Genomic DNA, 27773 nt, shown 5'->3' with positions numbered 1-27773 from the left:
GGTCATAAAGTTAGAACCTGGGTTTCAAATCTAGAATCTGGATCTTGCAGCTATATCCTGGGTCTCAAACTGAAAGAAAATTCATATAAATTGGGCTCAAAAGTCACACACTTCTATAAAGTCTATATATGTTTCATAATATATTAATCTCTGCAAAACTCCAAAAGTAAACCATATTTGTTTATGGTTGTTGTACAATGAATGTCCAGTTGTTGAGTTCGAGGGAACGTATTTTCTTTTGCTTCTTTTTCTGGGGTTCAGCCATTGGCTTGATCGACGCGCTATAGTATACAGTGTGGTTTGTGCACGAGGCTTTACGACTCGGGACCAAACAGACTGCATTTTCACGAGATGTTTCGCGGAAAAGAAAGAAAACAAACCAAAACAATTGCACGCAAACTGGTTTCAACTTGGAGGCAAATCATCAGAGGTGCAGTGGCAGCCATGTTTAAAAATAAGCACGCCAGAGCGAACCTTGCGCAGGAGAAGAGGTGGAGGTTAAGATCTCGCTGCTGGATGAGGAACACATCAGGGATTAAGTCATCTCCACTGGGATGAAGGGTCCAAACTGTTTGTACCTGGAGCATCAAGGGGCTCTTTTGTTTTAAGACTTGAAATTCCCTTAATTAGTCCTCGCCCGAGACCTTATGTAGAGCAGCCGGGCATCAGTCAACAACATCCGTGAGTCTGTCTCCACCTCAGACAGCACAACTGACAGAGCTCCACTGTTGATCCCTCTGTCTATGAATCACATGGAGAGGTAGGCGTGTTTGTGCGTGCATGTGTGTGTGTGTGTGTGTGTGTGTGTGTGTGTTTGTGCGTGCATGTGTGTGTGTGTGTGTGTGTGTGTGTGTGTGTGCGCCCGCAAGTGTGTGTGTGTGTGTGTGTGTGCGGCTGTGCGCGCGTGCACGTCTCTGTCACAGTGAGACAGAAGCTTCCTGCAGCACGACTCTGGCAGGGATGGGGCACGGTGCTGCCTGAGCCATGTGCCCGATGTTGCCATGGCAACAGAGGACTGCAAGGCTCACACACACACAGAGAGAACAGTCCAGCAGCAGAGCGATGCAACAGGAATACTGAAGAAGGAGCCCGCGTGAACCATAGAGAGGCATTACACAACACTGGCAGAATACACAGAGAGAGAGAGAGAGGACAGAGAGAGATCGGGGGGGGGGGGGGGCAGGCGCCTAGAAGACAGCACCATTAACAGGCTGTATCTTAAAATCCCAAGAAAGAGCATAATCATTTGTTCCAAAGCAGCTAGTGGTAAGAAAGCATGTATGGCCGTGGTGCAGTGGTGCTGTACAAGCCCTCTCCCCTCAAGCAGATCAACCCCAGAGCCTCTCCATTCGTCTAATAGCATCCGGTGGGCGGTCACATGACCAGCATTCACCCTCCCTCCCCCTCCTCAATGGCCAACCTTCAATGGTTCTCGTTCACATACTGTAAGTATCGGCATGCGGGAGGAAACTCCCACACATTCACAAATCCCAGCAGCAGAGGAAGTGGGAAAAAACAACCGCAGCCCTGCTGCTGCAGGTGTTGGGCCTTGGAACATTCCGGTAACCTTGGCGATGACTTTGGGTGCACCATAGGAAGTGGAATCCGAGAGGGCTATTGAATCTCTCCATGCTCTAGATGCTAGAGGATCCATTAAGACCACTATAAAAGAATAAATAATAATTGCTGCAGTGTCAACTCTGGGCTTTGCCGGATCTCCAGAGTGAAGGGGGCAAGATTACAGCCAGCGTGCCCGGCTCGTGTGGACATCTGGGGCCGGGCGGCAGCAGATTGCTGAGCTGGCGGATCTCCCGCTAATTGGATGACTTTGCAACCTCTGGCGCTGTGCGGAAATATAATCGGGACCTAAAGCGGTTAACTTTTAACGCCCGCATTTAACTCCACCAGCCACGCTGCCGCCGCCGCCGCCGCTGCTTAAAGCCCAGTTTACCTTAAAGACATGGCGGGGTAATGGCATCCTGGAAAGAGTGCCAGCAGCAGAACTGAAAAAACAAACCTTCCATTGTGTCTCCGGGAATGCGAAACTTTTTAGCGTTTCACCCTGGCCCTGTACGTCTGAGCGCTAATGGCACGCATTAGCAACACTGCGTCAAAGAATTCTCAACAAGTTCTCTCCTGACATTCTTCCCTAATTCGATGTCGTGTTTCGATGAATTTACCATTTTCCTTCCTCTCCCTCTCCCTCCCCCTCAATTCAAGTGGCTTTATTGGCATGGGAAAGTTGCCCCAAATATTTAAGTTGCCCCAAAGAAATCCAAGACAGAAGGAATTCCATGAAACATTAAGCAAGTAAAAAGAAAAACACAACAATCTTAAAATGTATATAGTAAAAAAAATACGTTACTATATAATATTACAGTGATATCTCTCTCTCTTTCTCCCTATCTCTCCTTGGACTACCACCCACAGTTGGGTTCAACCCTCCCTGCCAGTCGGAACAGGAAGTTAAGAGTGTTAATCTGGACAGCTTGTTTTGTTAAGATAATGCAGGAGGGGGAGGTCAAGCTTGGGTTAGTGACCAGGTAGCGTGGCTAATCAAAGGCAAGCATCTCTCCCAACCGACTGACGCTAGGTCGACCAGTAAACCGCACTGACACAGACAGGATGCAGCACCTGCAGACAACGGCGACGTGCCCCATTCATGATGCACACCACGTCTCTCACACAAGCATACACACCTGACCTGTTGTGAGGCTGGTGGTGAATTTAGATTTGAACGCAGAGAGAGAGAGAGAGAGAGAGAGAGAGAGAGAGAGAGAGAGAGAGAGAGAGAAGTTTAGATTGGTACTAGCTCACATGTAATGGTTCAGTGTAATCCTGGTGTAACAACATGTGTATTGCATGCACTTGTACTACTACAAAGAATCACTTTCTTAATAAAAAAATCTTTAAAGAAAATGACAGAAACTACGGTTCTGCCGGCGACAGCCAAGAACAAACTTTGGGGTATTGAATATAGCCTGATGCATTTGTCCATACGATGGAGTATGACTGACAGAGACAGAGGCAGACGTGGGCAGAACTGATCTCCAGGTACAGAAACGATGCCCTCTGCAGTTTGCTGGATGCCCGACAATGCGTGTTCAGGTCAGTTGCTCATTTCTCACGCCCTGCATCTACACCTTCGTCTCCCAGTGCGGCTCCATCTCCACACCCCCTATCTGCACACACACACACACACACACACACACACACACACACACACACACCTTGGTTGATGTCCTCGATGGCTCGGCGGATGCCGCGGTCGAAGGCGCGGGCGTCGGCGGGACTCTGGAAGGTCAGGCCGAACTTCTTCTCGTTGATCCTCCAGTGGTGGAAGATGGGCGTCACCTTGTTGTACACCAGGTCCTTCTGGATGACACACTCCAGCACCACCTAAACACAGACCAACACAAATGAAAGTAGATTAGCGTATGATTGTCATAAAACCGTTGGTTCATAATGTACTTGCGACTCGCCAGCACCTCTACGCCACATTACTAAATTAAGGGACTAACATTCTCATTTTGCGTAAACTCTTTTGCTCCATCGACATCCTTTGCACCTATTGTATTCCTTGCCATCCCTGGAAGGAGGGATCCCTCGTTCTGTGTTCCTTCCCAAAGTTTCTTCCTTGATAATTAAGGTGAGTTTTCTTTGCCGTTTGGGGGGCTAGGGTTACAAGCTTCTAAAATGTTGCCTTTGAGAATGTTTCTGTGATTATGGCCTATACAATTTGTATTAATAGAATGTGACTAGACTTAAGGACTGTGTGTGGATCTGACTACCAGTGTTACTGTTGGAAGTACCGGGCCCATATGGATATTATGAGGTATAGGCAGGATACTGGATACTGCCGTCGTTTTTTCTGCGGGTCTTTCCCCCCATAAAAACTAGCATCAACAGAAATTCAACGCATGGAGACTTGAATTCTTCTCCTTCTTGCTCTTCGCCCAAAGCTGTTAAATTCATTCATATTCAAAATCACTCAACAACAAAAAACTGAGAAAAAGAACTTGAGCCTTTCCTCAAATAATGTTTCCATATAAATGAATGTATATATTAGGAAAAAAAGACTAATAAGTTCACGTTCTGTTCCTTGATAATCTGTTAAACACACTCTAAATGGTGGGGTCTGATTTCCAGCCGGGGATGAGGCTTGAGGGAGAGCGATGTGTTCCTGGTGGTGTTTCGGGGTACGAGGGGGGGTACCGAAGTGTTGTTTCGGAGCCAAGCAGCCCAAGTGTGTGGCAGGGAGCGACTGCGTTTCCAAAAGCCTATTATTAATCAGGGGGTGGTGGGCCGCCTCCATGCCTTCCTCTCGGCAGATTAAATGAAATGAGAGACGGCCATTACAGTCTTTGAGGTTTTTCACGAGCGTGCACGGTGGGGTTGGGAACTCTGCGAGTGAGGCTGTGCTCGAGAAGAAGAAAAAAAGCCGAGCTTAGTGCAACGGGCTGCACGCGTGAACATATATGGGGAGAGTGCAGAGGCAAGTTCCAGTTGCAGTCGTGCCGTGTAGAGTTTTGGCACACACGCAGACAAAGATCATAAACATATACGTATTAGCTCCACAATGGGCTAAAATACAAGCACTATCTCATTCACACACACACACACACACACACACACACACACACACACAGACACAGACACACACACACACACACACACACACACACACACACACACACACACACACACACACAGGGCGGCCAACACCCTGGGAGCAGGAACAGGATCCCCAGCGTGCAGTGTAGGGCTGTGGGACGTGGCAGCAGGAGGGGAGAGGGTGCAGACATGCGATATTAGCATGTCGGCCGAGGAGCGCAGTCACCGGAGTGTGCCAAGCCACAGTACACGCGGAATGCTGAGGTGGGAGCCTGCGGAGCGCATGGGTCGATACGGGGGCACACATAAATACAACAAACATACTGGCCTGTGTTTTCTTAGTACTTCTTCCGTTATGGGGTGGGGGGGGGGGGGGGGGGGGGGGGGGGGGGGGGGGGTGGGGGGGAGCAACAGCCGTAGATACTCCCCCCCCCTCCCACACTACCTTCCTCTATCTCTCTGTCCCTCACCCCTGTCACCCTCCCCCCTCTCCCTCCCCTGGAGAGGAAGAGGAGCAGAGACGAAGACCTGTTGTGTTTATCCAGAACCAGGGAGAGAGTGAGACAGAGAGATGGCAAGAGTTGGCGGGGGACGGGGGACGGGGGACGGGACGGGGGGGGGTGGGGCGAAGGGGCTTTGGCCGCTCCTCTGGGACTGATTGTGGAGGCGAGACAGAATGGAGCCGGAGCAGGTAAGGTGAGCGCGGCGACGAGGCTGGGGAGGGAGGAAGTATCAGCGTGGACCAGCGACACTCAACACCACATTCCACACCGCGCTCAGAGACAGAGCCAGGGAGAGAGGAGAGAGGAGGAGGAGGAGGAGCCTGGGTTACCCGGTGGCGAGAGAGAGAGAGAGAGAGAGAGAGAGAGAGAGAGAGAGAGAGAGAGAGAGAGAGAGAGAGAGAGAAAGAAGTGAGAGAGAGAGAGAGAGAGAGAGAGAGAGAGAGAGAGAGAGAGAGAGAGAGAGAGAGAGAGAGAGGGAGAGAGAGAGAGAGAGAGAGAGAGAATAGGTGGGGGTGGAACAGATATGGTGGCGAAGAGGGAGAGAGTGTCAGACAAATAGAGAGAGCTGGAGGAGGAGGGGGGTTGTAGAGGAGAGAGAGGCTCAGAGTCAGACCCAGAGTTCGAACACATAGGGATTAGTAAGGAGATAGCAGGGGATACCTCAGAGAGAGAGAGAGAGAGAGAGAGAGAGAGAGAGAGAGAGAGAGAGAGAGAGAGAGAGAGAGAGAGAGAGATATTAGAGTTGCATTCTGGCTTTTGGGACAAGAGGATCTGATTATCAGCAGGGAAGGCCTGGTTCTGGGTGAAGGCAGACGTGGACACGCCCACCAACATCTACAATCAATCAACTATCCAACCCAGCAGGAACTTTAACTGATAGCGCTTCCAAAAGCAACTTCCGATGCACTTACATTAATCAGGCCAAAGTCCTGCTACTCCCACAATCATTAACCTCTACTCATTTAAGGCTATGGTGAGAGGATAAAATAGTCTGTATTGCTTAACAGCCCCCACGCTCAACCTGACGCCAACACCCCAATTGTTTTACCTGCACAGATGAGGGCAAACAGAAACTTCCCTAAGGTCCTCAATCTAAAACAGAATCATAAGTAAAGCCCAGTAATGACACATCCTCATTATGCCAAAACCGACCCCACCTGTTTAACAGATTTTCCCTGGTTCAATAACGCATGTTTTCCACGTTCTGTGAAGCCGAAAAAGATAAGCTTCCACTTTGCGTTCAATCTGCAGGTATCTATCTTAACCATCCATCTATGTGTGCTTGCTTTAGAAATATTTCCACATAGCACTTCCATGTAATACACTTTTTTTTATTTTTTTATAACCGGAGACCAATGAACAAAAGATAAGGGCCACAGATTAAGCACAGGAAGGGAGGCAGGCTGAATGAAGTGGCTCGGGCCCCGAGGTGAGGCCAGGCAGCATTCCTGGTGTGTGGTGGCAGAGTTCAGATCTGGCTGTCATTCATAAAGAGAGAGGCCGCTGGGGGAGTCCGCCGGGGAGCCAGTGAGTACAGGAAGAGCGGCTGCCGTTCAGACCGGCCGTGGTAAGAGGAGCCAGTGCACAGCTCAACAGTCGATTCAAACGCAAGCTGAGGGAGGGGGGTGGGAAGACAGAACCGCAGACAGACCGATAGTTGCAGAGAGAGAGAAAACGGAAGGGATAGAGGCACTGAGAACAACGGCGAAGGAGTCGAAGAGAGAGAAGAGCAGAGGGAGTGAGGGAGAGCGGCAGAGGCGGGTGATTGGTGGATTTATGAAGAGTCAGCTGAGTCACCAGTGGTACACTGTGTGCCGCATCACTGCGCTTATAGCCAGACCCCTCTCCTTCATCTCTCTCAATCTCCCTTCCTCCCATTCATGTTGTCTGTGCGCATCTTTCATCCACCAGACAATATCATCTCACCACCTCCTAATTACAAATTTCTGATATTTATATGTATATTTTTTGGAACATTTCAGGTGCCTACTACCATTGTAATAACTACTTGGACGCCTCGGTTTCTGTGAATGATTTTCCAAAGTGTTAATGAGATACACTTTCAGTTTTTTTTAGGCCGTGCACGGTATTGTGTGTGAGGAGGAGTGGTACGATACCGTGTGACCGGTGTACAACGTCAAGCTGCTCCGTCTTATTTACTGAATGACAAAAAAAATATGTGATCCCTGGTTTGGAATATTCTGCTTCACCTTTGATCGACTATAAATGTGGGCATTACAGCAGTAAAATATTCGACTGTAAAATAATGTTAAAAAATAATCAGGCAAGCACAATTGAAAACAGCGTTCTATCCGTCTTCTTCTATATCCCAACCCCCAAGCCAACCACCACTATCTTTTTTTTTAATGTTATTCTTTTGCATTTTTATGCTTTATGATAGATTGAGATAGAGAGGAAGGTATGGGAGATAGAGGGGAGGACAAGCAGCAAATGACCACGGGCAGGAGTGAACCCGGGTCGCTGTGGTCAGGACTGAGCCTTAAGGGTAGGCGCTCTACCCAGTGAGCCACCGGGGTGCGGGAGTTTCCCCCACCCCTCTTCCCTTCTCGTCAATCCCTCCCATTTCTCACAGTCCCCTCAGACTGTCGGCTGCACTGTGGTGGGGGCCGCCAACACCCTAGTGCTGGGTGGCATCTCGATCTGTGCTGGGGAGGATTCTGGTCGTGTTCCGTTGGGCGGGTGTTTAAACCACATCCTCAAGTACGTAACACGCGCCTGGGTCTATGAGCCATCTCGCTGAGACATACCCCCTGTCTGAACATCAGTGGGTTCCTGTCTGTGTCACGCCCCGACCGCACACGCACACGCACACACACACACACACACACACACACACACACACACACACACACACACACACACACACGCACACACACACAAATGCTCCCCAAGAGGGACGGTGTCGGTTAAAGGATACAAACTGTCTGTTTGAAGTCATGCGAGATTGGTAGGATACCGGGCCGATCAGTATCCCACACTTATTACTTGGATATGTGACATCACAGAGTGATCGATGGCGCTCGATGGTACACCTCGAATACAACAACCAACCTATTTATTAATCAAATCACCAGAAAAAGATACAAAACATGATTCAAAAAAAATCTCCTCTCCCGGCATCATCAAACTCCAGAAAATACTGAAAAAGGTGCTTTGAATGTAACAAAGACATTGGCTGAATGTGAATATTGAAACCACTGCCTTTTCCTTTTTCCTCCTCTCTCTCTTGCTTGCTTCCCATAGCGGTTCCCCATTCCCCCCCATCCCACACACTGCTCTCCTGGGCCGGCTTCCCTTCTCCTGAATGAAGTCATCCATACACGACCTATTTTCAGATACCTGTGCGTCGGAGGGGAGCCAGATCTCATCCTGTGTGTGTGTGTGTGTGTGTGTGTGTGTGTGTGTGTGTGTGTGTGTGTGTGTGTGTGTGTGTGTGTGTGTGTGTGTGTGTCTGTGGAGGTATGGTGATCTCACCTCACGGAATACGGCATCGCTCGATCTTTGTGTGTTGGGTGCATGTGTGAAAATTAGTATGTAGGTAAGCAGGATAAAAAAATTAAAAGATATGAGAAAGTACAGTAATATTCAGTAGTGATAAACCGATTGAACGGACATCGATCATTATCGGCTTATACGCGCCTTCAACATGTGAGCGTGATCGGCCGATTAACTTGAAATTTGTAGGACCCGATAACGTGACTCCAAGACGATTGTGTTTTTCAGTCATTGAGACGGTAATGTTATCCTTCTGTAACTCTTGATTAACAGTAAAAGGTAGGCTTCACTTATCCATATAAATAGCTTCATGCCGATCTCGGTTATAGGATGCAATAACCAGCCTGCAGCTCATCTTCAGTGTCATTGTACCCCGTTTAAATTGTTTATTCTTACGTAGGTTTGCGCCTAAAGCAGTAGATCTAGACTATGCTATTCACACGTGCCCTTCATAGTTGAAACCACTGAAGTATAGGACAAGGCTGCTCCCCACTAAAGGCTCAGTTATGGTTCCACGTCGACGCAATGACCGCACAGTTGCTTCGACGCAATCGTGAACCTGTTTTGGTTCTGCGTCGGGTTTCAGTGAGCGGACCAATCACAGCCCTTGCTGCTGCTTTGCCTCGACGCTAGGTTCCAATTTTCGGGAGGCGCATGTCAGGCCCTTGCAGTGGATGCAGAGGAGGGTCCGCAAGGATGTAATGGGTCTGTAAAGCCCCTTGCATTGAGTCAACATGGAACCATAATCAGGCCTTAACTCCCTCTGCTTTACGTTAAACTAGACAGAGATGAGAGTGAGAGATTTCAATACAATTATGTCTCTAGGGCTGCCGTGGTATAGAAATGTCCTCAACGCGGTGTTAGAAAAGTGCCAACTTGCAGTTTGCGCCAATACCGGAACCAAACCCTCATGCGTTTAATTTCTACCTGTACCGAGGAGGTCGTTTTCTGTGCAGTTTATTTGTCGGTCTGTACCCAGGATAAAAACGACTGGGCCAATATTCATGCAACTTTGTGGAAGGACGTGGTATTTTCTTAAAGAAGTACCACACCCATTCCCGTTGGCTCAACTCTCATAACGCTAACTAACTAAGTATGCATACATAAAATCGGCACACGCGTGTGTATGTGTGAAAGAAACACCCTATCAATACATATGTCACTATATTAAAAACAATAGTGACAGGTGCGTCCCCAAGTATCGAGCTTTAACAAGCCCTATTGCTCACTCAACCCAATCCACGAACGGTCTCAACGGGTACATCATCGGTTCACTCACCAGTTTGTCTTTGAGGCGCTCCCCCTTGATGAGGAACTCGACAGAGGTGGGGCTAGAGGGGCTACAGGGGCTACAGGGGCTCAGGCTGCTGCTGCTCCCTCCACTGTGGGTGCTGCCGCCGTCCTCCGCCCTGCTGACCTTATAGACGGTGACGCAGCTGAGGCCTCCGCCCGCCAGGGGGAGCCACCCGCCGCTGGAGTCGTCCCGAGTCATGACCACTGCTCTCACGCGCGCATAACTGTCACTGTGGAGGAAGAACAACAACACGGGAGTGAGAGGGTGAGAGAGAGAACAACTATCCGGGAACGATACACGGAATAGACACCAGACAAGGGTTTTAAAACAGCCACATCTTTAAGATAAAGCTCTAGGCGATATGTTTGTGGTTTAAAGGGTGTTTTTGTGACGAAGCCGTCACAAAAACGTCCCTCTTTGTACCTTTTAAACGTAGCTTGTTTCCCATTAGAAAGGCATGGTCACGATTGACACTTGATGGATCCTCTTTTGTGCGAGATGACATTTCGCAGAAAGATCTGCCGGGCTGAAGTATCATAACTATACGGTGACCTTTACTCCTATACCCACATTTTATCGATAGACGCTAAAACCCTGTCCCTTTTTTTCAGTTAGAGTTAATGCTGATTCATATGATCACATATTAGCCGTATTTTGAGAATTAAAAGACCTTAACCTGGTCTGAAAAAAAAACAAATCGTCAAGCTCATGTTTTATTTGCTCTAGCATATGAGTCTGTCCCCCCTTTTGTTCAGACAGACTACCAGCAGACTTGGTCCCCAGGTCCAGCCAATCGCAACAGTTTATCAAATATGGTGGGTTTAATACGATGACGGAGGAGTGCCCTATGGGTGCACCGTTGAGGCATCATCATCGACAACCAAGATGGCTGCCACTGACGTCTAACATGTTTCCTTGTTTCCTTGCTTTGTGAATTGGTCTGGCAAACCTAAACCAAGAAAAACTGATCAAAGTGGTAAGACATCAAGTTGGAAAGAGTGCCACTCCGTGTACCTGTAAACCGCCCGCTGGATACTATTTCTGAGACGCCATCAAAGCCCATGGTGTGTTTAACCCCAAGCGCAGGGCTATTGACCATGTGGCCGAGCCCCAGGCTGCCTCAGGTTCTCCTTGTCCTCAACAGCCTTCCCTCTTAATCGACACAGGTAGAGAGGTAAGAACCACTGGAAGCCCCTCTTTCATCTCCGAACCCCGGCCACGCTAGTTAAAATGTCCTAATTTTACCCGTCCTAATCACTATCATCTTTCTTCCTCAAACAATGATCATTGGCTTTTTGCGTGTCTTGTCCCTTGCGTTATCTCCTAACACTATCTGCCCCCCCCCCCCCCCCTTACACCAACAGAAGAAGCACCCCCTGTCCCTATTCGGGGTCATCTGCTCAGTGTTCTGGTGGCTTCTCTGATTAGATAACAGGACCCTGTCCCACCAGAGACGCCGAGGGTCAAAGATCGCTGAAGACAAAGCTTTAAAAGGTCCTCTTCAAAATACACTAAAAAGGGTGGAAGTTTGAAGAATTGGAATATAGTCCACTAGAGGCAATGGGTAAAGCTAACCAAGGAAACAACTAACCGATAGGAAGGAAGAGTTGAAGAAAAAATACATAATCACTATTTCCGGTGTCTCTGACCTTTCAACGTCGCCCTCGGGACAACGGGACAAAAAAGGTCTAAAACAGACCTTTTAGACTTTTTTTATGATGTCATTGCATATCCCCCCCCAGTAAGTAAATGTTTAAGCGTCACAGAAAAATTAAGAGCTATGTGCTGGGTCACAAGAAGGTTCTGAGATGCGGCCTGTCAAGCAGCGGCAGCGTCTGCGCTCTTGACACGAAATGGATGCTCCCATTTTTCTCACTACCTCCCCTGCTCTGAATCTGGAACACGTCTACACCATCAACCTTTGTTCCAGTGCCTTCCACGCCCTTGGCAAACCCTCAGTGCCCAGGTTATTAGTTAGTAATTAATCTATGAGCCAGTGAGCATTAAACTTGAGGCTATTTCTTGTTCCACGTGTAGGCTGTGCAAGGCATGCGGCTTAAATATGTAATAGTTGACCAAAGTTCCTCCCCAGGATTGATGACCATGGTAAATAATCCCAAAATAAATCAACCGACAAAAACTGTCTCCCTGTGAAGACAATGTGTATTCTTCCTTCTCCTGTACAATGAACACATGCGAATGACCATGCATCAAGTGTTCTGTCTGTGTCTGACACAAGGCATTCAGAAACGGCAGTGTGTGTGTGTGTGTGTGTGTGTGTGTGTGTGTGTGTGTGTGTGTGTGTGTGTGTGTGTGTGTGTGTGTGTGTGTGTGTGCAAGGGAATCCTTGACTTGTTCTTGGAGTAAGATTATATGCGTTAAAGATATATTTTATATCAATGAATCATACCACCATGGATAGTTAAATAGGAACAAATCAAACACCTAGTAGTTCATATACACAAAGTATAACCTGTGGCCATACTGACCTCACTGGAAAATACAATCCCAACTATTTGACATTATCGTGAACATTCATACGAAGGGAGTTAAGTTGATAATAATGATGGTGACTTAATAACTAAAGTCTGTGGTAAATTCATCTCATGTTAGGTTGATATTTTAGATTCCCGGTAGGCCGTTTTCAGAATACTTGCAGTCTAAGCAAATGTGTACCTTGTACAGCGTTCAGGGAGGTTAGATAACACAGTAGGCATAGTTTAACTGCCAAAGCCTAGCCTAGTGACTTCATGCTAGTAACAAAGATTTGTCTTTATGTAGCATTAGCAGTATGCCTAGTCTGTAACAGAGTAGGTCCATTAACACAATATTAACTCCTAAAAACAATGGATGTATGTCAAGGATAAAAGTTCAGGTTATATAGACCTATGTTAAACTTTTCTTCCATGATGAAGGAACTATTCAGTGTTCGAAATATTATCTTTCTTGCCAATACGTTTTAATGTATACATAGATGAGATTATCTGTGAAATAGCATTCTATATTTTGTATACCCCGTTAAACTGCTTCATGAACCAACACACTTAAAGATGTAAATTCTCATGAAAAAGTCCTTGAGAGTGAGGGTCATGGGCAAGCAGAACACAAGCCTGCTGCTATACATAGAGCTGGCGGGCACAAGAGGATTTTCTTCTTATCGCCAAATAACATTTAAATAACTCCAGATTTTATAGGATTGCTGCATGTTACATTCTATTTTCCAAGGATTCTCCACCACTAAAGTTGTGCCCAGTGCTTTCAAACAATCCAACGGAACTAAGAGTACATTTAATACTTTAATAGCTACCATACCAATAGCTACTTTATCAAGCATCTATTGCAATACAACAATAAACATTAAAATGCATTCTGTCCAGGAAAGACAATGTGTTTGACTTTAAAATCGGGCGGGTCAAGCCACATTCTACCATGTTTGTAGAACAGCGTAAATCAGAAATGGCTTCCTGACGAGACTTCCTGGTAGGACCTTAATACTAGAAATATACTCCATGTATAATATGTACGCAGAGCAAAGGCAGACTATGGGAAGTGAGAGTGTGTGACGTATGTTGGGTCCACAGTGTTGACAGATGGAAGCAGGGCCATACCAGACTGCTACTAGCCAGCCCCAGTCTGGGCCCAGGGTTTTTTTATGATACACACATTTGGCTTGCGTTTTGGACAGTTCACTCTCTCTTATCCTGTCCCCAAACGTGGCTGGGGACAGCTGCTCCTCAGAGACGACCACTGAGACAACAGCCATGAATAACTGTTGCCCCCGACGACCTCCCGGCGCCCTTCCTGCTACCACTTTCAAAACGTCCACCGTAAAAAAAAAAATGCAGCCTTACACCAGAGACACCCCCCCCACCCCTAATCCACACAGAAATAAAGCCGCATTTTTGGGGGGGCAGCATATCAGGCAGTAAAAAGAGGCCAATACTGCCACAGTTGTGCCCCCTCTCTACGGCCCCCAATAAAGGATGTGAGTGGAAGATGCAGGAGGGGCCGTCACTCAGGAGGGTCCCTTGGCTACAGAAGGCAGGCGGTGGTGTCGCTCAGCCATGACCAGGGCACAATGACCAGGGCCTGACCCTACAGACCTGCCACTAACACACACATGCCAGCAGCCATGGAACCAGGAGACGGGGTGGGGGGGGGGGAAAGCAGAACGCCCAGGAAAAGGAAAAAAAAAAGCAATGAATGAATAGAAAAAGTGCATTTGTGCCATGTGGTGCTAATATCAAGGGGTGCAGCAGATGCCTGGAGCAACATGCAAAAAAGCACGAGTACACATGGTCGGCGAATAGCTCTGCAAATGGCCCATTCCCTGCATCACCGCTCAGCTCACACGACACCTGAAGCAGACCTCAATGCTAAACAACCTCAAGAAGAAGAGACACACAGAAAAAGCTCTGTCTGCCTCTCTCTAGTTGATTTACCGTGACTCCTCCCCCCCCCCCCCCCTCTCCTACCTCCCATTTTCCTTTCCCCGAGTTCAGGTAACAGCTCCAGTAATGGTTCCAAAAGGCAAGAGGATATTCGAGGCCAACACATACACACACACACACACACACACACACACACACACACACACACACACACACACACACACACACACACACACACACACACACACACACACACCAGAGAGCGAGGGATGGTCTGTGGAGACAAAAGCCGCCCCCCTCTGCCCCCCCCCCCCCCCCCCACCCCTTGCTGGGAGCACACACTCCACTGGACACAGAATTGGGAGCGGAAGCAGATCAGCTGGCCTGGGCGCTCTGGTACGGGAGGGAGGGGGGGGGGGGGGGGGGGGGGGCAAGAAAGAAAGGAGGCCCCATTCTAAATTATTCCAACATATTCTGCTGGATGACTGACTTCATTTCCGACCAAAAGCAGGAGAGAAAAACAGAGGGAGTGGTGGTAGCATAACGGAACACTTCAGAGGAGTGGGAGGAGGTGGCTGCTCTGCGTGCGTGCATGCGTGCGTTGAGAAGGAGTGAGAGTTGGGGGGGGGGGGGGGGGGGGGGGGGGGGGGGGGGCAGATACTACAGGGGTAGACCCCTAGCTCTCATCCACATTTTATAAAGTGCTCCTACATCATCCTTTGTATTTTTGACCACAACCGATTACTCATAACTGCGTACCAACTAGCTAAAGAATAGCGTTAGAGGCTATCTGTAAAACCTGTTGGCCTCTACTTGCCGCTCAGATACAAAAGAGATACACAGAGGGGTAGAGGTGGAGGAGGAGGGGAAGGAAAAGAGCCCGTGTGGGCCGGGCAGGCCCCAGCACTGGGGCGGGTTGCTCCAGTGTGTGCTGAAGACGGGGGGATCCTAGGACAACCGCTTCCTAAGCTGACAAAGTGGCTGTTTGTCTGCCGATCGGCCCACATGGTTGACCGAGCTCCAGCATGCCATCATGTCTTGCTCCTGCTTTGGCCCTGGGCTTCCCACCCCCCTGGAGAAGGGGGAGGAGGAGGCGGCGGGCGGGGGGGGGGGGGGGGGGGGGGGGGGGGGGAGGAGGAGGAGTGGGGAGAGAGAAGAGGAGAAAGGATGTGGCCTGAGCCCTGGGTGCTCGCCAAGTCACCCTCCCTCCCTCGCCTCCCCCTCCCCTCCCGTTCTTCTGCACCCCCCCCCCCTCCTCCTCCCTTTTTTTTTTTATCAACCCCTCTCCCCGGCTGCCTCCTTCTACACAATGGCCGCTTCTCTGCTGAAATTTCACGTTATTGGATCCCGGGCTGGAGTTTTGTGCTCTGACAATGTCCAGGCAGTGGAGCATGCTGCAGGAGAGGACACACTCTGCAAGCTAAGGGCTGGAAAAACCATTCCTCCTTTCATTAGCATCAGAAAAGAGGAGAAACGTCTACACTTTTTTTTTCGGCCCAGCTGAGAAGCTGGAAAAAAGGGCCTCTCTCATTCTCTATCCCTTATTCCCTCCCCCCCCCCCCCCCTCTCTCTCCTGTATCAGAACCGGAGGAAGGTTGTCAGGCTCCGTCAGGCTCCACTAGACATTTTGGCTTCAGACGTTTGGAGGTGGATGTGGTGGAGGTGGATGTGGTGGGGTGTGCACATGAGATTACTCAAAGAAATATTTGGGGGAAAATAAACACAGGCTACTTTAAGTCAATCGGATTCTCTAGAATATCTTGCTAAAGGAAAGGGCTAGCTAGGAAGAGACGGGAGGAACAAAAATGGAGGACTGAGAGCGCGAGCAAGAGCGAGAGAAAAAAACGCTACTCTCTCTCTCTGTGTGTGTGTGTGTGTGTGTGTGTGTGTGTGGTGTTTGTGTGGTGTGTGTGTGTGTGTGTGTGTGTGTTGTTGTGTGTGTGTGCGTGTGTGTGTGTGGTGTGTGAGTCATTCTCTATGCTTGGCTAAAATGTTCTGGTTACCTTCTACGGGTGCTCCACAGCTGTTCAAAGATAAAATGTATATTTTTTTTAAAGCTCTGGCCAACACTATAAAAATATCACATGCTGTTCTTAATGGAAGGCTGGTGTATGCATGCATCCATGGTTGTCGTGGAAGAATGAAGTTATTAAACCATTAACATTTATGCATTTATTGTGAAGGCTAAAAGACATGATCTTTTTTTTTTACTACAATACAAATGAAATGAAAATGGAGGCCTAAGTTACCGACAAAGAAATAAATAAATGCTTTTAATGCAGAAAGATTAGCATACGGGCCAAGTCAAACCATGCAAGAACAAATAACATGCAAACTGGGCCCCGAGTCGACTGCGATTCCAGCAGTGCATCTAATCTAAACGGTGCAAACTGGCTAGCCAATTAGCCACGGTTCAAGTCCCTCAATAACCGGTGGCAAATTCAAGGGCACAGACATTCCCCAAAACAAACAGCCACATGACGTAACATGGATGCAGTGCAAATTATGACAGAGGACCACAACAAAACAACTTTAAGGTCTGTATTGCTTGCCATTTAAACCCCCGCCACCACGACCAATAAAGATGAGGGAAATCTGCCCACTGAGCGTTTGACAGCCAACGTCCACAAAACTGCTCAATTGGCCGTCGTTGTAAACCATTATTTTGGCCATAGAACGAAGTGAAAGAGCAATTTGCCGTATCTGCTCCCACACGTCAGGCTGGTGATGAGTCATCTCCCTCACAAGAACATTCAGCTAAGCTACCAACAGACTTGTAGAGGGAGGGGGGTGGGGACCAGCCAGATCTGATGCTGCAGTGCACGCTAAATGAAAACGTCCCTTTCCTTTATAGAAATGCAACTGGGGTATTCAGTATTCGGACCAAACAACATGGCTTTTCCGGTGTCTGTCCGTCCCATCCGTTCATTGACAGCCGTTGATTTGCCAAGGTAACCAAAATCTAAGCAAATCGGAGATAGGCCAAAACCAGCTATAATGAATGTCAGACCCTCAGTCCGACAAACTTTTATATTCCGCCTTGCGCAGATTGGTTACAAACCTGTCCTATTACCGGGTTGGGCCTTCAACCCCAACAACAATGTTCCGGTTGACATCGAGCCGTAGCAGAGCAATAAATCACATGAAACCCCACATGCATATCAAACGCCCAAAAAAACTATTCCCAAAACATCAGTCAAGCCACATATTGAGATGATCTTAATTTACACCGCAAGTATTTGGAAAATTAAAACCTTGCATTTCCCATTTCAAAAAATACAAAAATAAAAAAGAAACCACAAATTTGCACTGCTGCGGCAACTCTGGTCTGCTTTGATGTGAAAGTAGTCCCATGGGTGCTGGGCTAATCGTCATAGTTACTGCAGAGACTGGAAGGCTGGTGGATAGGGTGGGAAAGAAACCACCAAAGCTGGGAAGAAGAAAAAACTCCAAACCATGATGCTGGTCCATGACTGTGAAGAGAAGCGGCTATGAAACAAGTTGTAAACTATCACGGCAGGCCCTGTTGTTGATTAAAAACAAAACAAAAAAACTGCAGCCATTGCACAAGTGGCAACGAGTGAGTCTGTCATCTACATCATCAACAAGCTCTGGAGAGCTGTAAAGGGTTTCATAAAGCAATATGTTACAACCGGCAAACTTTACCAGTACCTTAAAAATAGATTTGGTTTCCTATTCTGGTAGACTTTCTGATCAGTATGCTCAACTCACAAAAAGATCTCTAAACCTTGTGAACAAATGGTTATGGTGGAACAGTTCTGAAATTGGCCAGCCAATATATTAATATCAACATACTCATCAATTAGTTTTACCTTCCTGGAAAAAACAAAAAATCTTGTTCCTGGACAAAATAACCCAACACCCAACCCTACCCCATTCACACTTTCAAAGAGTTTGGAAACTCAATCAAAGACACAAGGTTTAGGATTTACATCTGTGTCCTTTATGTCTGTGGCCTCCCAGGAAAGAACGGTGTCAGGCCAGCTGCAGCAGAGGGCTCACAACTAGCCCAGCCTTTAGGCTTCCGCATTTCTGCAATTCAGACACTTCTTCAGGTATTGAGCTATGGTCTATGAACATCATAGGACCTTCTTGGGTGAGGCAAAGAAAAAACTGAAGGACAATCTCTGCTACTTGATGGCAAGATAAGGGGGGATAAAAGGGGGTTTAGGTTGGCTTTAATAGCCTACGTACACAGCCCAGGAGCAGAGTAGGCCCAAAACGAGTACTAGGTTGTTTCCTTAAATGTAAATGAAAAAAAGTTTGAAATATGAACTAAAGAGACTGTTGACATTTACAACAGTTATGTCTGCTCCTAAAATACTGGAGGAGGAAATTAAAATTATAAAGAGGGAAGGGCTCAGGTTTAAAATACACAGGATCCAGGCTCAGATCTGGCCTGGGAATGGAACTGTCCACAGCATGCATAAAAGGCCCGTTCAGTTTGTTGGCTTGTTATGGTTACAGGCTGTCCAAGACCTCTGGTTTTGTAGAGAATTGTTGACATTAGTCATGTGGACAATGCAATGGTCTCTTATGAAGGAGACACCAGATGACAAATGGCCAGTGTGCAAATACATTTATTGGAATGACATCCTGCACTGCAATCTTTTGTTTTTAAGGAAAATTCTCCACCCAATATAGGAAGAAGGCAGAGTAAATCTTCATACCTCAAGAACTCTTTGACCATAACATATAGGACAAACACAATTCAAACAAATAAGAAAGTAATACTACCTGGCAGTCAGTACCCACAGAGGAAAATAGGCTAGGCTATACAAAGTATTACAACAAGATCTTGTTTAATGGCAGGTTAACTTAATCAGTTCCAACACAATCTGTGCAGTCGATGGTTTCTCCAACCAATTGCCTATAGCATAGAATATTCTGTAACGCAAAGCATTAAGTTTGTAATGTTCACCAACTGGCACAAACAAGAAATACCAGCGTCCAATAACACATCCAGGAAATGACTTTAGTCTTAACATACGGGCCATAGGACATAGACAATTACCCAAGTCGTAAGTGCTAGTCTCAAGAGGTAAAGTATCTGTCTGCTATTGTCGTTTGAGGGCAGGATAGGGGGGGTGATTGGGGGGGATGTTTGGGAAGGAATGTGTTGGGAAGCTAGGCAGCAGGAGAGGGAGTGCCGAACTGCCCTCAGGTGATAATGATCACAACAGCCACAACGGAAGACAATGCGCTGAGCTGTCAAATCAATCACACATAGATAGGAACAGGACACAGACGGAGAGAAATCAGCCAGGAATCACCTGACAATAGCTGCAGAGCACTGAAGGAATCTCGAGCGATGAGGCCTAGGGCTATGTTTGTTCACAGATCTATATGGATACTAGTGGTTTCCATTTAAATGTTTCTCAGCAGACGTAAACTAGCTTAAATAATCGTGCAAAGAACATTTACATTGTTACGATTTGATTCCTCCTCATACTAAGAGTTGACTGTATATTATAGACACATTAAACCAGAAGGGGTATAACCATGTACTTTAAACAATGAATGAATGATTCAAAACATCAGCCACAAACCTACAACGGCAGTTAGGTACTTCATGTGATCAGATCAACACTGTGCAGTGCACTTATTTATTTATTTATTTATCATCAGGGTTGGAGACATAGTGCATGTCTCCAACCCTAAGTTAGCTCGACACTGTGCAACATTCTTAACAGCAACACACACCACCAAATCAAATGACAAAAAAATCGATAGGATATAGGCCTACATGATCAAAATGGCTGTGCTTGGTTAACACCTATCAATCACAGAATCAAACTTCAGGAAAAGTCAACGTTGAGGAACAGCTAAAAATACAATTATATTTATTCTTTAATGGGGGATAGATATGAGAAATGGAATTATATTTCTACCTTTTTAGATTTGGACAATGCATCCAACGTAGCATTATAATGTGTAATACATGTGTTACATGTTCATTAACAGTAAAATAAATAAAATAAAACGTAGGCATCTTTTAAAAGTCATTCTACTAAGGGGATATGGATACATCAGTAGGGATCACTAGTTTTAAAATAAAATTATAAAAAAAGATATCGTTTTACAATATGCAACTAAAGGACGCGTGAATCCTTTGCAGCGGTGCTTCAATCACGTTAGCCATCTTGGTTAGACATCATCTAGCCTTCGAAAAACATATCGCCCACAACCCGTACGTCTAGTTGATTTGTATCCATTTTAAATCAAATAGTATATCTTGAATGAGAGTTACAGATCCTTCGAATAGCCTTATTAACCTCGTGATCTTATGAGCGATAGAGGAACAAAAGGGGTAAGAAGTAGGTGGAGATTAAACCATGACAATGTGAACGCTATGCATAGACTTCCTCTCTGGGTCCAATATATAAGTTCAAGGACATAATACCATTAGATATATCACACAAATCCCCAACACGCGTTTGTTTTTATATTTGAATTATCGCAAATAATGCAAGGAATATTGTGTATTTATTGCGACAGCGCAATGCGAAACAGTGCACTGTGCTGTGAATGGGCAGGCAGGTACTTTATGAATGGAGGAAATCACGTGACCGCAGCACCTCCCGAGCAGATATTTCTCACTGACTGTCAACAAGCGCACGCAAGAGAGCTGCCCCTTAAAACAACAGGAATTGGAATTAAAAACGATCATATCCATTGCAAATAAAGCTTATAGGTTTTCAATACTTCTGTTTTATACTGTATGTCTATTCATGGATTTGGGATGTCAACGTGCCTTTTAAATCATTTTTATGAATGGGGATTGTGATATGCAAATTAATGTGATTGATAAAAATTGCATCCTTTTTGAACGCTCAAATTGCAGCAATGAAGAGGCGGAAACGTTTTCACTGGACCAGATATGAATTGAATGGTGACAATTTTGAAATGCAAGTGATAATGTTTATGAAACCATTGTAGTAGGCTATGTAGCCTTTATGGACACATGTTGTGGAAAATGACGTATTCGCATTTATGATTAATTATTATCTAATGTTATAACCTTTGTAATATAGTGATCATAGGCATACTGTGATTCACTTCTAGCAGGTAATTTGAAATACAAGTATACAAATAAGCAGGACCATTCCCTTTTTTAAATGGCAGTTATTTAAATTATATTACAATAATGTTTGCCTAACTATTCACGGGAAGGCTACTATTCAATTGGATTTTGAAATTTGTTACTAGAATACTGAAAGTTGATTAGTTAGTATTGGCTCCTATTTTCTGACACGTTGCGAGCCTTACTAAACGTTTATAACTATTCAGTTATTACACAGAGATCTTACCAAACATAGTAATGACAGCATAATAACTGCTTTGCTTATGTATACAATAGACCACATGCATTAGTTTATTTGACATAGGCCTGAAATGAACAACCCCATAAAAAATGACACGGTCATTGGGTTATGTATCGAGATACCCAGCATTACAGACGGACCCAAGTAGTGGGAAACCTGGAGAGCTCCTCCACAGCGTTAAGATACCTGTTATCATTGCAGCAATCTGAGGGAACATGGTAAATTAATCCAAGTACTCACTCGTTGTTAGGATTTGTCGAATCTTCGCTCATTTTTTCTCACGGGGATCCAAATTCTTGCAATAGCATCGACGACGCAGTGACGGCGGGATAATATACCACAAATATCACCATTTTCTTCCACATAAAAATCACCCTATAATGGATAAAGGAAAATGTTCTACAATGGAGCATGCATAACTGAGCGCTCCTCTGAAAACCAAGTAGCTAGCCTAGCCTCCTGGCTGGAACTAAATTGCGAGGAGGAATGACAACCGATGATTCATTTTATCTTCCCTTGAAGTAAAATCCGACCACAACAGATTGTACATCTGCATCGTCCTCTTGAGCGACACGACTCCGTTGTTTTCAAAAGTGAATAAAGATCCTTATAAAATGTACAAACTGTACACATCGTTTGGCAGGTTATTTATGGCTGGCTGTCGAGCATCCATTCGCCAATCAGGTCCAGGACAACACTTGAAAAGAGCTGTGCAGCTTCGCTCCGTCAACGTGTCCGAGTATTGTGGGGTAAAGCGTATAGAGCGAGGGGAAATCCAATTATTTTCAAGGTTGAGGGTAATATATTAAGTCAAAATATTAGGAGTTACATTTCCCCAGAGTAGTTGGCGGACATCTGGTTTGATCGAACTCCATTTTCAACTCGGGGGCAATGAAACATCGGAAAACTGGGCGGATGTTTCGACCCTCGCCACAGAAAATGAGATCCTTCCGCGAGGAAGCAAAATATAACGCAATTAAGAAGGAATAAGACTTCTGTTACATTATTTGCTTTGCCAACCTAACGATTGTTGTATTCTAAGTCGTATTACGTTCCACTGAAATAATTCAAACATAAACATAGCCGTAGGTTTCCAGGGCTAAATGCAAATAGTCCGTGCACTTTCCAAAAGAAGTTTCCTTCAATCACGCATTGATACATAGAAGAGGGATGAGTCTGTGTGATAGCATGTAGAAATAATCGGGAGGAAGCCACAGCCACTATGTGTCATACATACGTGCACGACCATTAATAAACTCGGATGCTTGTTTTCATTAATAACGTTCTCACCATGTTTCATGAGTTAGATTTTGAATATGAGGGAGCGCTATAAATGAACGCGAGTACTTAATATCAGAATATGCATTATTATATGAACGCAGTTAATGTCACGGCAGCATATTGTGTAGCCTATTTGTATATCTCCATATCAACAGGGATTTTATTTGGCCAAAAAGAGGAAACGACCTGGCCAAATCTAGGGACAAAATGTTCATATGTGATTTAGCTTACTATCAGAGCCATCTTGTTGCACATATTTATTTTATATGAGACAGTTATGTTGTGGTATCCTCTTGGTCTATCATAGAAGGCCTATGTTAAATTGTCTGTATGTGCCTATTTCATTAACAAGCCCCAGAGGCAAATTCTGTATTTTTTGCCTACTGTTTATTGTGTCATTCCTTCACAACTGCCTATTTAGTGGTTAGCTGTCGTTTATCTTTGATCCAGGCATCATTCATCCCATATCATTTAATTTAGTTTTAATTTAAATGTGTTTAAAGCCTTGCTTGTGTAGCAAATCTACGTCGATTGCGTACGACATAAATGCTATTAAATGTCTCTGCTGTGTGGAATGGCTGGAGATCAGGCTAAATGATTCTGCCTGGTTGTCATAGTGACAGTATGTTGTTGTGAGAAGTTTCTTTATTTCTCTGGCTCTCCTAGATCATGGGCCGTGGCCATATATGATAGTACAACTCTATACAATATTGCCTTTCTTTCCCCATGGAAATAGGTCTGTTACATACATGCCACATTATAATCCTCTTCAGATTGGGATAGGAAAGATTTGCTGTCCATTGACATTTATCTGTTGGTCCAACTGCCCATAGTTCTACTAGCTCAATAGTACAATTGACACCATTTATGCTTTGTTAAAATATGACAAAAAACACTATATGCCGTGTGTTTTGTAGGCATGTGAAGTTTTGATACATCATATGCATTATACTTCTAAATGTTATTTGACCCACATATGTAGATTATTTTATAATTGCTTTATAAATGACACATTCTGCAATATAGATGTGTGCTTACTTTTTAGTAAACACCCGACTTGTTATGGTCAAAAGTTCAAATAAAAATAACTTTTGTCTTTCTACATCTAGTGAAAAGAATCCCCCTCAATCTGTTTTCTCATAAGCATACTTCTATTCTTTAGAGCATTTCGAGTTCAGGAAGTCAACTCATCTCACAAAAATGAATGGCCCAATGCATTTCCTGTGTTTTTCAACACACAGTGTACTATAGTGTATTCAAGTATCAGGCCACAGAATATATAGCTCATAGTGGCCATCTTCACTTCCCCCACTGAGTCCAACCAGTCCAAAGAATTTTGTAGTATCTATATTTCATTCATCTTTCAGCTTATTTTCTACCTTCCGGCAACATTGGAACTTGAATCTTCAATGTATTCACTTGTGCCTTGTTAGTTTGGCAAACCGGTGGTAGATTTGGCACCATATGTATGCCTACTCTTTCCACCACACTTGATAACACATTCTGGTACAAGTTGTTTGCTTTTGACGGCCAAGATGCAAAATAGAATTCAAATAATTTGCATAACCAATGCAGGAATGAAAATAAAAAGAAAATTCCTATAGCGTCTGCGGGATCCTTCGGTTGGGTCGACCAATGATGATCAGGCCCTGACCTCAGAACACAGGTGATTGGATCACCAGCTCCCAGCACGAGCCTGCAGTCACAATATAGAGAGAAGGGAAGTGATGGCCTCTTTTGTGCTGCTATAACAGAAAGGTAAATTCAACATCTGTGTGCGTGCGTGCGTGCGTGCGTGCGTGCGTGCGTGCGTGCGTGCGTGCGTGCGTGCGTGCGTGCGTGCGTGCGTGCGTGCGTGCGTGCGTGCGTGCGTGCGTGCGTGCGTGCGTGTGTGCGTGTGTGTTTGGACCATACTGTCCTGCAAAAAACCTTGGGCTGGTTTTTAAATAATCAAAAGATAGGCTGCAAAAAAAAAGAAAGCCTTTTCAACCCTGCTTCCTTTTTGTTTGTTGTTATTTTTAGACATGTTTGAGTTTGGCTGGCCCTTTCATCTTTTTGTTGAGGCTGGGGTTTTCCTGTGAGCGGTAACCTGTGGTGATTTGTTGCAGCTCTGCATTCTTCTCCTTGCATCTATGGAGGGTGTCGAAAAAAACAACAACGCAACATCCATTTTGCACTGAGACCCATCAGACAATGTTGTCAGGGGACTCACAGCCATCTGGGCAAAAAGAGTTGGGGTGTGAACTGGAGGTGCTGATTTTTAAAGCCTGGCATCCGAGCACAACAATGCATACCTATTATTAGTGTGGGCCTGGCTACGGAAGCCTGCAACTGTTAGGCATGCTAATTGCAGGGTGGTGAGCAGAAAAGGTGTAGTGGCTTCAGAGAGAGGAAATGTGAATGCCTTCGGGCATGACTCTATGCTCTCCTCTTTCTTTCCTTTTTTGTCTTTTCTTCATTTCTTTTCTCTCTCTCTCTAAATATTATGTCTATCTGTTTCTTGCACTCTGCTCTCTATCTCTTGTTACCTCTCTCTCTGTAACATTTCTAACCTTTCTAACTATTTGTTGCAATCTATCTGTCTGTCTGTATATCCATTAATCGATCTATCCATCTGTTTGGTTATGTGTTTGTTTCCACAGGCTTTGCATATTTGCGGCTGTGTAGACTTTACCCAAGTGTAACTTGATATAGTCTTGAAAAGCTGGTTCAGACACGTTTCATGTTTTTGTTTGTTTGTGTATGTAATGGATTGTGTCATGACTCGAGCATTTCATTCACAGAGGGGTCATTCTTGTGACAGTGGATGCGGTTGTCAGTTCAAAAGGTAGGTCAGTGCTGCTATCACGGCCTTGAAAAAGACATCTAGAAAACGGTGGGTTAAAAGTAAAAAGAAAAAATGTATATGGCAGGTCACAGGATAGAAACATTAATCTTGATTAGTTCAATTTTTTTCTTCCAATGTGTATATTATTATTAGAATCGCTTATTGTACTTCATAAATATACTGTGTCTTAGATCCTTGCTTTTAAAAGTGTGCAGAGTGCTCCTGCTGATCGTTATAACTGTGTCAATGTTTAGAATGTGAGCTATGCGAGTGTCCATAAAACCGACTGGAGTGCATTTTAGAAAGTAATGTTCTGGGCTCTGCCGTGGAATGTTAAACCATTTCCCAGAGTCAACAGTTCATGTATGACAGCACGAGACAGATAGTTAGGGTGTTAAAGTAAATGAAAGCAGCGAGACACGAGGGGAGAGATTTAGCGCTTCATTGTAAACTTGATATTTATATATTCAAGTTTTAAAAAGAGGGGACTCTTAATTTACAGTTTGTTGTAATTCAAGCGCTTGGACGCCAATGTGCTGCAATACTCCACTCTCTGCATTCTCCCTCCATGTTTCAGATTCAAGAAATAGGAACCCAAACAGGTTACAGCCCGGTTGGCCTTTTCTCTGTCCTGGAGTCTTTAACTTCCTATTGTTTGTGTGTTGAGCGTAGGCCTGATTGAAACCTGATCTGGCTGTGGAAGCTGTGTTTAGGGTTAGGTGGACAGGCCTTTGTTGCTGCCTGAGCAATGTTTATTTGGGCGGCTTCACCCGGCTTCCCTGTAATCATCATCCAGCCACACAGGATAGAAGGGATTAATGAATATGTTAGAGAGGAAGTCACAGATGACTGTTTACCATTCTCATGGGCCCAGGGAAAGAACTGTGGTAGAGACGTATGGCTGGAGGTGTGTGTGTATGTGTGTGTGTGTGTGTGTGTGTGTGTGTGTGTGTGTGTGTGTGTGTGTGTGTGTGTATGTGTGTGCGTGTGTGCGTGTGTGTGTGTGCGTGGTGTGTGTGTGTGTGTGTGTGTGTGTGTGTGTGAGGCAAAAAATAAAGTAACATTTTGACGCAAAATTATTTTTACTTCAAGTTGAATCATGCAAAAAAGGGAAATAAAACTTCTTAGCATGTGCGCAATGGCATTCTTTCCACATCTTGTAACTAGTTCTGGCAACCTCTCATCATATCCGTAGTATTAATTAGAAATGACCAACGTGAATACAGCATATAGTCACCCATCTTCTAGTCTGGCAAAAAACGCAAGAAAAAAACACAGACATTTTGAGTGAGTGGGTGCTGAAGCATTCTGCATCAAACAACGAGGAATCAGTGACTGATCGTGTTGAGTCAGCCATGACTCCTTATCTTACTCTTTAGGAGAGTATTCAAATCCAAAATCTAAGAACCTTCATTTTCCCCAACACCGCCTACACACACTCAAACACGCACACACAGAGACACACGCACACATGCTCCCCCATGAAATCCAAGTAACAATGTCTTGCCCTCCCTTCTTCAGCTGTGTAACCCCCTTCCCATCCTGTCTCTCTCTCCCTAGTGGCCTCCTCTGCGCTAATCCTCGTCCCGCTCATCTGGGATCCACCAGCGCCCCTCCATAAAGAGCCGCATTGTGCCCAGATTATTTGATTGTTGTCAGATGTTGGAGGTTCTCCTACACAAAAGGGGAAGAACAGGGTTTGTCCAACAGCTCAGGACTGTCTGGCCATTGGACAGGACAGACAGGGAGCAGGGAGGGGTGGTGGTGGTGGTGGTGGTGGGGGAGGTGGGAAGTTGGAGCGTCGCGGGGCTCAGGGAGCGGACACGCGAGTCAGGAAGTGACCCCTGCGATGCCAGATTACAGACAATGTGCTCTCTCAACTTCTGCAGCTCTCTCTCTGCGGAGCGTACCACTGTTGCGGCAGGCCAAGGGGTGTTTTGTTCTATAAGGGGTGGGAAAACAAAAGGATGGCTTCGTCTCTCCCTTTTTCCCTCTCCTCTT

At 45.5% G+C, this 27773-nt stretch overlaps 1 protein-coding gene across 1 annotated transcript in view; it reads right to left on the bottom strand.

Annotated features, from left to right (window-relative positions):
• Window positions 1–22576, bottom strand: part of spred1 (sprouty related EVH1 domain containing 1) — a 33801-nt gene extending 11225 nt beyond the window's left edge. The window contains exons 1-3 of the mRNA XM_030356338.1: window positions 21905–22576; window positions 9913–10156; window positions 3231–3399 (exon numbers count right to left, since the gene is read on the bottom strand). Coding sequence (XP_030212198.1) covers window positions 3231–3399; window positions 9913–10156; window positions 21905–21936 — 445 coding nt within the window. The 5' untranslated portion in view covers window positions 21937–22576. The remainder of the gene's footprint in view (window positions 1–3230; window positions 3400–9912; window positions 10157–21904) is intronic.
• Between the last annotated feature and the right edge of the window lie 5197 nt (window positions 22577–27773).

The sequence above is a fragment of the Gadus morhua genome, chromosome 5, assembly GCF_902167405.1.
Source record: "Gadus morhua chromosome 5, gadMor3.0, whole genome shotgun sequence".
NCBI lineage: Eukaryota > Metazoa > Chordata > Actinopteri > Gadiformes > Gadidae > Gadus > Gadus morhua.
This window is presented reverse-complemented; position numbering and strand designations above follow the sequence as displayed.